This window comes from Sinocyclocheilus grahami, unplaced genomic scaffold (assembly GCF_001515645.1).
Source record: "Sinocyclocheilus grahami isolate Dianchi unplaced genomic scaffold, SAMN03320097.WGS_v1.1 scaffold464.1, whole genome shotgun sequence".
Lineage (NCBI taxonomy): Eukaryota > Metazoa > Chordata > Actinopteri > Cypriniformes > Cyprinidae > Sinocyclocheilus > Sinocyclocheilus grahami.
In genome coordinates this window covers 954797-966898 of record NW_015505643.1, presented here as the reverse complement: position 1 = coordinate 966898, position 12102 = coordinate 954797, and the positions used below count along the sequence as shown (strand labels likewise).

Sequence of the window (12102 nt, the reverse complement as noted above, 5' to 3'; positions counted from 1 at the left end):
TATCATATCTTGCTTAGTGTTTATTTTTTATGAATATAAATGTAGATATTTTTACCACAAGTCGCGTTCTTTGATTTCAAGCCAGCATCACAACAGGAAGCTGTTTTGCTTCCTGCTCTGTTTATTTAGATACTGTGGTGCATGGTGTGTTGTGTACTAACAAGTCATGTATGCCGTATATCACTGGAAAAGTCATTTCTGATAATTATTGTAGAATAACTTCTCCGTCAGTCACCAGGGTTTTTTGGCTCGGGCATATGGGTAATGTTTCCCAATCTTCCCTCTCTTAACGCGCACACACACACTTCACCCCACCCATGAAAGAGAAGCCGTTACTCTCCCTCACCCATCTGTCCCCTTTCATCCCACATTAATTTGCAGAGTTGATCTGATCGACAGGCTGAAAATTCAATTTAATGACCTGCCCCTGTGCGCGTAATATGATTTTACTGCCTGTTGTGGTCAAGCAGAGCTCCAATTTACATAATGATCTGAGGGAGAGATAGGGGCGGACCGGTTGCTGTGGTAACCTTAGAGTGTCATACAGGAATGGAAGCCAAGGGGAGGGGGGTGAACTGATGAAGTGAGTGAGGAAAATGAACCTCAGTTTATGGCTTACGTATGAGAGCAGGCAATGCATTTCAATATTTCCTTGTTTTGGTTTGATACCAACTGATTATTGTTATTGTATGTGTTTGTTTTGCGAAGGAGTATGTGTTTGTGTAGCAAAGCCGGGCTGAAAAAGCATTAATAGCTCAATGACTCTGAAGGGGTGTGGAGAGTGCTTAGATCCTTTGTTCACGTCCCTAGAGACAGTTCATCACAGGTCAGAACACATCCACTCTAAAGAGAGTCCATCAGAGTGCCAGGGTCAGCACCCTCCCACAGGCCAAAAAATGAACGGAATGTGGCTTGCAGGAACGAAAGAGAAATTTCTCTCCTCCCTCACCTGCTGGGCCATCTGCTCCAACCTATAATCAATTTGTTCACCGCCCCATACTTCCTCTCCCCCCTCGCTCACACTTTCCTTTCCCTTCTCTTCTTTTCATCCTGAAGCGTTAGCATAGCTCATGATGAAATATAGCCCTTTGGGGCTTCAGGTTGCCATGAGTAATGCAGGAGAACCAGAGTATGTTGGCTGATTACCCTGTCCGTCTCTCCATATCTATAAAAGTCATTTTGAATATTGCTGTTGGGCTCTGGTTCCTCGCCTCCTGTGCTGCTGGAATGGGAGCATGGGGGAAAATGGTAATTGCTCAGTATTGCCATCGTTAATCTCCCAGCACCAAATTAGCATTAGCATATTTCAGCATCTTAATGAAATAATCTGTCTGGGTAATGAGGGGGTGGGGTGGTTGAGGCCAGACAACCCCCCCCTTATCCCTCCTTCCCTCTCTCCATCTCTTGGCCAGATGGGCACCGCAGGCCTTCTGCCCATCTTGGCCTGGCAGAGCTGTTGATTTGGCCAGATCTGTTTCAGTAGCAGTGTGCTGGAGCGCTGTTTGGCTTTTTGAGCCACACACACCATATCAGCGCTCAAAGAGCCTCATGTTCATTATGCACCGAATCATACACATGGCAACATCAGCAAAGACAGACATTTCTGAAGATTTGACTTCATTTATCAGGAGTTCTGGCGGTATCCCATCATGCCTCGTTTAGATGTGCAGAGGCTTGTTTAGAGCATTCAGCAATGTGAAAGTAACGTGAATTAAATACATTTGAGTGATTGGGGAAGTGCTGACAACATTTAATAACCGTACTGTTTGTATGTCTCTGTTTTTCTCGTTTAGACTGAGATTGCCAAACGTCTAAATGCAATTCTTGCTCAAATCATGCCTTTTTTGTCACAAGAGGTAAATATTCTTAATTTCCTTTCATAAAATGAGCCCATGCTAATTTTCTGTGTATTGATCTGTCTTTTCTCTTTCCTCCAGCACCAACAGCAGGTTGCACAGGCTGTTGAACGTGCTAAGCAAGTGACAATGACCGAGTTGAATGCCATCATCGGGGTACGTGGACTTCCCAATCTGCCTCTCACCGTGTGTATACCCCTCTTTCTTCTTCATTTGGCCAGGGCCAGGGACAAATCTGCACTCATGCAGCTCGGTGTACTAATGCATTCATGCCTGGCTCCTAAATGACAATTGGATTTATAGAATGTAGTAATAAAGATCATATTTGCTCTTAAAGATGGTAAACTGGCCTACTCCCACAGGCGGGGTTTGGGTCAAAGGTGGTACATCAGCTGTAATCCAACGCATATCACCTCAGCAGCTCTTAAAACAGTCCAAGGGCAAATCCGTGATTGCTAGGGACGTTTATACTTGTGTTCTGGGAGGAGATCAGGATGGTTGGTGTGTCTTAGACCCATCAGCTTCCTGCTGCAGATTTGCCCCTGTCCTTCATGGTCGGATTTGACTGTTTAATTTGCAATGCCATGTATTTACACCATGATGTTTGCTTTTTTTTATGCCATTGTTTTTGTCTCGTCGCTGTGTGCCGCTTGGATCTTTTGAGTTAATTCGTGCCTGTAGTGCTTCTCTGTCTATTTGTCACAGGGTTTGAGAGGCATGTGGAGAGAAACATGTTAAGGCTTGTGTAGTTAAGCTCTCGTTTTGATCACACAAAGGGAGAAGTCTAATTCTGTCAGGGTTGTCTGTGATTAGCCATGTTACTTTAAAGAGCTTGTGTTAAGGACCATTGAGAAGCTTCCTATTGACTTGGGCAACACAAACATTTCGATGCTGTGTTAGAATGTTATGGCTAGATTCTTAGCAACAGACAACCAATCGTGTACCTCATATTACCGTGCTTTGCACAGTTGTTGCACTGTTTGAGTGGGAAAATGTAAGATGGTGATAAACGTGTGAATTGGAATGGAAAAAGTTTCATTCTTACCTTTTATGATCTGTAAACCTCATTCTGGAAATCTTATAGTACAGTTGTCAACATATAAGATGAGGATGTCGGTAAAGATGTTGCATGCTGTGGTCATCCAATCAAAGACACTGACACGGCAAATAAGAACGTTAACCTGGGGTTTAGGAATGTACTCTGTTTAATGTCAACATATGAATACCCAGGACTAATTGCTAACCTTGGATAAAGTATGAGCAGGATCATGATCATGATCATGAAACCTGAATTAAGATAATCCAGGATTCCATTTCCCCGGGGTTTAGAATGACCCAGGGTTAACTGTGGTTAAGTGTGAAAAGCCCTTATATCAGGCTGTGTGTTTGATTCTAATCCGGAGATCATTTTATGCAGTGTTTTATCTAAATTATGCATTTCTGTAGGTTAGTAGACCAAAAGCAGAAGTACTCTTACATGTGCAGTTATACCTTTCTGTCCAAATAATCACAGTGTGTATTGTTTGAAGGATTAAAATGCACACTGTGTCACTTGTGTCCTTCAGAGCAAGCACACAATGCTTGTTGAAGACAAGCTACAATCACATTATCTAGGTAAAACCAAGCTAGTGGGATTTCAGCTCGACTAAAGTCCCATTTACACCAAAAACCATAACTTTAAAGATAACCATAACAAAAGTAATATTAGTGCCCACACCAACAATTGATACAATTATTTATTAAAACCAGTCCGTTATGCTGCTTGATTTTACATACTTGTATTTGTCATAGTATTTGAATATATCATTGTAATGATGGACACACTGGTATGTAGTACAAATAGTTTTACGGTTTACTGCACTGTTATTTTTTTCTGGTTACTTATAGCGGTTAATAATCCAGAAGTCTTGCACATTCACAGAAAATAGTTTGCTTTTGTGTTTCAATATAAGGTGGATAATTATCGTCCTTGGTGTCAATAAGCCCTTAAACCATTTCCTTTTCATTTGACAAAAAAATGGTGTTAGATTTTACTTGGTAGATTTGACTCAATAATTAAAATCAAACTTTTATTGGATGTAAAAGTACTTGGTGTGTCTCCTGTGGTGAGTGTGGCTATCCAACTTTGATTAGCCTGGGTTTGGCTTGTGGGTAGGAGGTCCTGAGCTGGGTCAGGACAGCCAGAGCCAGATATTGGAATTGAGTTTAGGGAAATGAGCCAAGACTCTGACCCCTGTTTTCAAGGTAATTGCTTCCTCGAATCTGCCTGAATGCAACTGTCGACGGGCTCCATCATTTAACAGCTAGCCATTCAGCAGAGCAGCTTGGCGAGAGGTGGGGAGGCATGGGGGCAGGGCTTGTTGCTTCTGCTCACGCATACACACTTAGCAGTCACATGGTCATCATGATGGTGGATAAATAGATGTAGTCAGGCAGACACTTGCCACACTGTTGCGGGAATTAACACACACTCTCACGCACATCCTCACAGGCTTGGGGAAAAAAAAAAAAAAGCTTTTATTTGTTGGCTGGTGAGATGGCAGGAGATCAATCTGTGCCCTGACTGAGAGGGGGAGGGGGGGTCATTAAAGATTCACTGTTAATCAGGAGCCAGCAGCGTTTGGCACACACAGAGAGAGAGAGAGAGAGAGAGAAAGAGAGGAGAAGGAAGATTGTGAAAGAAGAGAGACATTGTGAGAGGGAGTGATGTACACAGGGATGGGTAGAGGCAAATAAGTGTGTTAGCAAGAGAAGAGAGACGCCCATGAAACCTTTAGTCTGCGGTACCACCGACCTGTTAAAGTGGCAGTGTTGTACATGTCTGTGGTTTTGCTAATAAGTTACTGCAGATGAGGTTTCTATGTTGATGATGCTATAGCTGTGCCAAAAAAAAAGCAACCGTATGAGTAACATATACTTACATATTTATGTTAGGGCTATAATTTGTCAAAGTAATATTAATAGTAGTAATATTACAATAATATTTATTTTTTTAAATTTAATTTAGCAGTATTCAAAATAATTTAGTAGTAGTATTATTTTTATTAGCATAATTCTTTAAATTGTAAACTGATTTAAATTATAATCAGAAATTACAATTCAATTATTTTTCTCCCCATGTCGTGCAGCCCTAATATGCATACAGACTTAGAATGGCAGAGGTGAACTCACACTTCAAGACCCGATTATGAGAAGTCTTAGCCATTTACACCTATATTAAACGTCATCTTAGTTGAATTCATGGGTATTAAAAAATATTTAAACTCCTTTTTTTCCATTTATATAAAAAGACTAGGTTATAAGCAAGTATGATCTGTCTTGCCTCACCACTTGAGATGGATATTAATACAGGTGTGATAAAGCCAAACTGGACCTTAATGTCATAAAAAAAAAATTATAAATGGTTTTAATGTAGAAGTCGGAGTGAATTTTAATGCTCATGTTTTAGGTAAAACTTCAGCGGCAGACGTTTGCCATTTGTTTAGATATAGAGCACCAGACTAATTTTGCATACTGTTTCTGTTCATTTGCATTTCAGATTTCACACTAGCAGCTTAAATGGCTTCGGTCGGACTCAAAACGTGACTTATAATGATAAAGGCAAATGTTTAGCCAGTTATATTTGTAGGGTTGGGTATGATTTGAATTTTATAGATTCCAATTCTGCTTATCGATTCCGATATTCAATCAAGAACAGTGAATGATTTTCTTCTGTTCTTTAATTAACATTAATGACAGGCAGCACATGTTTATTAGGCTGCTTACACATGCACTTTCTTTCTCATCTGTTTACAGTCACAAAAAAATGGCTGTGCTTACAAGGTTCTACTGACGTAATTTTGTGCATATTGGTCACAAGAGGTGAACAAGAAGTCAGTTGCGGCCCAGAACTACCTTTTCTGCTGTGGAAATGCACAGAATGGTTTGAGAATGGACATAGGCCACTGAGACCATGGTTCTCTGTGCTCACGCTTCAGATGTGAGCGCATCATGCAAAACAGTGTGCAAGTTCTTTCTATTCTTGCGCTTAAATGACTTAAAATCACATTAAAATGTGAATGTTTTAATCGTTAAGCGGAATTGAAATGCACGTGTCTTATCGAATCCGTGGTTCTTGGAAATTTGGAACCAGTTCTTGATACCCAACAATATATATTTGATACTATTATGCTATTAGCAGAAGACTAATAAGGACCAGTGTGTCTTTCTAGGATGTTTAAGGGTGTTCAGCACTGTGGTAAGGTTAGAAACACACATTTAAATACAAAAGCACCCTTAGGGTGTGTTCACACTTGTAGTCCGGTTCATTTGGTCCGGACCAAAAAGGAAAATGATACATTTGGTCCTGGTCTGCTTAGCGTTCACATTGGCATTTTTGACACCGAACCTAAAGACACCAAACCTAAAGGCATAGTGATACGTTTACAACCTGATTGGTCGGCTTGAATGACGTATATATCGTGACTGAACTTACCGAACACCCCAAACAAAAGGTGCGTTAGACTTAAAGCGGTGCTGCGGGTGTATGATTTCAAAGCATCCATTAACCGATCGGTCTGCTCAGTGCCGCTTTAAGTCGAACACGCATAATGCTGTCTGCTAGACTAAGCGCGCTCATTCTTGCATGTACATATAATTTTATTTTCGCCACCTGCAAACTCACAAGGAGCTCATAAAAGGCACTTTACCTCAGCGTCGCATCTTGTCATTACTTCCTGTTTTTGGTTAGTTTAGGAGTATTTGGTCTGTGTTGCGTTCACACATTCGAACCGCACCAGAGTTCGTTTGGAAGCGGACCGAGACCCATCTTTTTAGCAGTCTCACTCCGCTTGTTTGGTGCACACCAGGGTTCGGATGGCAGCGTTCACACTTACTCAAAAGGAACCGCACTAACAGAGCAATCGCACCAGGGTTAGTTTTAATCGAACCAAACATGACAAGTGTGAACACACCCTTAGTTGCTGAAATAGTGTTGGTAAGCATTCATGTGCTTGGGTGGATTTGTGAAGTAGTGATGTGTTATTCATGAGTGAGCGTGTAATGACATGCTCATCTCTTTTCTCTCATCAACAGCAGCATCATGCTGTCTACCCTGCTCTGATGGTCAGTGCTAAAAACAACCTCTGTGTATGTTATATTTGGGTTTTTGAAGTGAAGTTGAGACCCCAACATTCTTTAGACCCTAACGCTTCTCTGTTTTATCTAGTGTGTTTGTTCTGCGTTGTGCTTCCTTTAGTCGTTGGTGTCAAAGCAATGGCTGCTTACTGGGAGAATAGTAGTGCTTTTTCACCTAGGTTTAGAAATGTATATTATATATTTATGATCCCAGTTTACATTGTTGAGATGACCACTGCAAGTCTGCTGAGACATCAAGAAAAGTATTTGATACATATTTTGATTTCTTGAACTGAATGCATTAAAACTAAATGTGCTACATTTGCATGAGAACGTTTATGTATTTAGAGCTAAATTTCTGCATATAAAATAAATTAAATTATTTGCAATTACCCGTTCACGACTCCTATACATGCACTACTGTGCTTTTTGTTTTTGTTTTTTAAAATCCCTCTTGTGCTCACCAAGACTGCATTTATTTGATCAAAAATGCAGTAAAATATTGTGAAATATATTTCCAATAACTTATTTTAATACATTTTAAAATGTAGTTTATTCCTGTAATGGCAAAGCTGGATTTGTCTTCAGTGTCACATGATCCTTCAGTAATCATTCTAATTTGCTGATTTCTTATTGTATGTAAAAATGAACTTGAATTGAAATTTAGTTTATTTGAAATAACATGTATAAACCTCTTTACTGTCACTTTTGAGCATTTTAAAGTGGGGCTGAACGATTAATTGCATTTGCGATGATATCGCAATATGAAATAACACGATTTTTCAATCGCAGAGGCTGCATTTACACGGTCACGTGACACGCGAGAGTAAAGAGGTGTGTTCAATTTGAAGACCGATCGGTGTATGTCATAAAAGTACGGCGAGAGAAAGCATAAGGAGACGTCCGCGCTCTCTTATAGCTCCCGCAGTACTTTGATGACACACACCCATCGGTCTTAGCAGCGCTGCTTCAAGTCGAGCGCGGGCCATCAGCAGAAAAATAAAATAAATAAAACGGTAAACAGCCAAAGGACGTAACTTAGAATGGGAGATGGATCGGGTTGTGAAAGGGAAGAGAAAAGCCATAGATGAAGTCGCACAGACCCAGGCAGCTGCTGGTCATTTAAAAGCTAAATGCAGAAAATATGACGAGGCATATCTTGCTCTCGGCTTCACTCACTGTGTCTATAACGTTACCGGGCGCTACAGTTATGTACAATTTTGCCGCTTGTGTAAAGTGTAGACACGTGATTAATGTCATTGGTGAGGAAAGCCTGTGTGTGTGTCCTATGCCTTAGCGGACAGCATGAAACCCACAAAAAATAAATAAATAACAGACAATAATAATAAGAACAGTTATTCTCTCTATGCTATTTTTCAATGTTTCAAGTGATGCAGGTGTTTTTTTTTTTCCCTGTAGGTTTTTTTAAATTAAAAAAGCATTAATTTTTCATAATGTTTAGTGAAATTATTTGGTAGTCTGAGGTGGGATGGGGATTCGGGAAAGGGTGGCAGATTTATTTTGTAGGTTTAAGGGGGACGCAACCAAATAAGTTTGAGAACCACTGGTCTACAGTTAACAGACAGTGTTTAAAAAGTGCACATGTTTACATATGTTTATTACAGTGACTTTGAATTACCCAAAGTAGTGTGGTAAAGCAACAGATTTGTTTTGACTTTCATATTAATGTTTACACCAGGCTTATTTAAACATAATTATTACATGCTTACAAGGTTGGAAGTTCAACAAATCAGTCAATGTACTGTGATTGTAGTTGTTAAATAAAAATGTCAATTCATATCAATTCATGCATCACCTAATATATAGGCCTGGCCTACAGAAAATAACATTTATGTTTAATCTATCTAATATTGTGTTGGTCATACTATACAATGATTTATAGCTTGTCTTTGTTTAATAATACAGAACATAAAGAGCTTTAAAAAAAATAATTGCATATTAAATCGCAATATTGGTAAAAAAAAAAAAAAATCGCAATTAGATTATTTTCCAAAATCGTTCAGCCCTATTTTAAAGAAATAAAATCATATTGACCTCTTTTGAATGATAGTGTATGTCAGCTTTTTATCGGAAATGTTTTTAAGCACTGTATGAACTGCATTAGTTTGTGGACTGATTTGGGGTTTTGCAGTTATTACTAATGTGGGAAAGCCTGTCTAATGTAGATTTGCAAAGGTCTTTGCTTTGGATGTATGTGTCACAGAACAGTTAATCCAGCAAAATTGGTGTGGTGATAAATTATATAATTACTGTGTACAATTGTGGGAAATAAGGTGAAAATTATACCTAATCCTGCCACCACAGTGGCTGTTCTGAGCAGTATGTGATTGGACTCCTATTAAATCCTTTTCACATCAAAAGGGATTCTGATATTTTACCCAAAAGGTCTAAATCCAAAATGAAGGCAGCACAATGAGAAATGTAGCTTTAATTGTAGTATTAGATGAAGACCAAAATATATATATTTTTTTACAGACAATAAAAAAACAACAATGTTTGATTCAGATGAGACCAAAATCACACAATGCAACCGACATTCACCTGATCTTATCAGTTGCATTATCACCACCGTTAACAGCCACTGCTTTGATGCCACATGTTACTGACTATTAAATTAACACTAACATAGAATGGCTTGTATTATTGGCTGTTGTTAAGGAGGCATGGAGGAGTGGCTTAGCCTAGGAGATGGTAACCATGGACCTATGTGTAAACTCTCTGAAATATTACGGGCTGTGAGGTGACTAGTGAATGCCGCTCATTTGATGTTTACATACATTTTGCTTAACTCACTTGACTGCTTGTGTATGTGTATATATGTCTGTCTATATATATATATATATATATATATATATATATATATATATATATATTAGTATGTACATTTTGACTCATGCACCCTCATTTTAATAGTGCTTCTTGATTGCATAGGATAGGAGTGTGTTTAAATCCTGTTTAAAGCTCGTGTAATTAGTCAAAGTTTTGTGTATTTCTGGTTTGTTGTAAAAGGATGCATGTTAAGTAGTATAGTTTGTTAAGAGCAGTGCATGCTTAGAAATATGTAGTATGTGTTGGAGTGAGCTGTTCCTGCTGAGCTCAAGGAGGACATGTCCTTGTGAAGAGTGTCCTGCTTTGATCCAGCCACTAATGGAGGTGTTAGGGTGCCAGTGTTCCTTTCTGTGCATCCTGTGAGAGAGGGGCTTAACCAGTCACCTTTATTCAGTGTTTGCTGTCCATATGCCTTTTCCCTCTGACCCACTTGATGTACATGTGTGTGTTGACAGCAGCAGCAGCTCCAGGCTCAACACCTTTCTCATGCTGCCCACGGACCCCCGGTCCAGCTGCCCCCTCAGTTGCAGCCCCCAGGCATCCCTCCAGTCCCAGGCTCAGGGTCAGGTCTGCTGGCGCTGGGAGCTCTGGGTAGCCAGGCGCACCTGCCAGTCAAAGACGAGAAGAACCATCATGACCTGGAGCACAGAGGTAATGCATGTAGGCACTGAAGAGAAAACAAAAACAAATGCCCTGAAGTGGTATGCTCATGCTTTTGTAAGAAAATAAATGTAAATGCTGACTTGGTGTTTATCTTTATCTCTTTCTTTTAACAACGATTTCATTCTCCCTTGGATAAAGAGCGGGAATCTAGTACGGTGAGTTCTGTCACTTTCTAATTTTCCATGTCTGTCTTTACTTGCTTTTTTTGTGCATACCTTCAGTTTTAGTCTGTTCCTTACACAAAACTACTGTATGGTGCAGAAGGCTTTACACACGAGTCATATGGGGTTTTATTTCTGTGGTACTTTTATATCCATTTTAAAGTACACAAAGAAGAACGATGCAAACGCTTGCTAAAAAAAACAAACTGCTGAATGCACTTTTATGTACCGAAATCGCAATGGTGTTAGATGCTGCACTGCCATCTGTCAAAGTGGATCAGGATGATTGTCTCTTAAGTTTTATGTAATTTACACTGATCTTGGTGAGTTTTAGAGAGGGGTTTACACAACAATTCCCTTACCTGTCCAACAAAAAAAGAGCTTCCTTGAGCATCTCATTTTTCCATCAGTAAATCTTTTCATCTTGGGCTATACTTTTTATACAAGTTTTGTCTTTGTCGTCTTGTTTCAAACCTTTGTTTATTTGCTTTATTACACTGCTAGTGTTTTTACAAAGCCGGCAGTGTTTGAGTGTGAGCAGTCTCTTCTATGTTTAGTGAAATACCATGGCTCACACCATTTCAGCATGGCGAAATGCATTAAGCGGGATGATCTGCCCCATACTATTTTTTTTTCTCGAGTCTTCATCTCATATGAATGTATACCATTCAGTTTATTCTTCACAAAAACACAGTTTTATCAATCTTTTTAAACTAGCACCAAACTACTTTAATGCACATTTTGAGCTGGAAAACCGGTTTTGATTGTGTGGAAAACACAACTAGCACTTTCTTTAAACTGACTCCTGTTGTGTTCCACAAAATTCAAATGGTTTGGAGCGACATGAAGTCAATTGTGGCAGAATTTTTCATGAAGTATTCCTTTAAGTTCTGATGTTTGATGAAGAGGGACGTCATTGACATGTTAACAGCGTGAACAGAGCAGGCAGCTTTAGGGCACACTAAGCCTTTAAAACAAAATTATAATAAAAAAGAGAAGAGTGCCTGCTGTATAATCCTACTTTTAATCCAGGTAAAAAATGCACAAAAGCACAGGCCAGGGATTAGCAGTGCTATAATTTCATCACAATTAAAAAAGACTTTGACTCTCTATCTTAGAGGATTTGTCGTCACCCACTCTTCATGTCTGCGGCTCCTGGCTCAGATAAACCTGACTCATTCAACTGTCTCATTGCCTCCTCCTTTGTTTCTCCTTGTGCCTCTTTTCTGCAGTTTTGTTAACTGCTCTTTCACTCGTTCCTTTGGCTCTTTAGCTCTCGTTCTGTCCCTCTGCATATCTCTTGTCGTGTATATTTGCGGTTTTCACATAACCACTTAAAGTCTCCCTATCTCCCAAATGCTGGATTGCCCCATTTCGCCTCTTAAACTGGATATGCAGAAAGGTTTGACTTTGCAATAGAGGTTTTTTTTTTTTTTTTTTTTTTTTTTTTTTTTTTT

At 39.4% G+C, this 12102-nt stretch overlaps 1 protein-coding gene across 16 annotated transcripts in view; it reads left to right on the top strand.

The window, feature by feature from the left end:
- LOC107553085 (protein groucho-1-like) overlaps positions 1-12102 on the top strand; it is a 42321-nt gene that overhangs the window by 15008 nt on the left and 15211 nt on the right. For 5 of the 16 annotated variants that reach the window (XM_016235185.1, XM_016235183.1, XM_016235184.1 and 2 more), the window contains exons 6-10: positions 1794-1856; positions 1938-2042; positions 6930-6959; positions 10277-10472; positions 10623-10639. In XM_016235185.1, the coding sequence (XP_016090671.1) occupies positions 1794-1856; positions 1938-2042; positions 6930-6959; positions 10277-10472; positions 10623-10639 (411 nt within the window). The remainder of the gene's footprint in view (positions 1-1793; positions 1857-1937; positions 2043-6929; positions 6960-10276; positions 10473-10622; positions 10640-12102) is intronic. The other 11 variants (XM_016235189.1, XM_016235194.1, XM_016235193.1 and 8 more) reach the window with 4 other exon arrangements.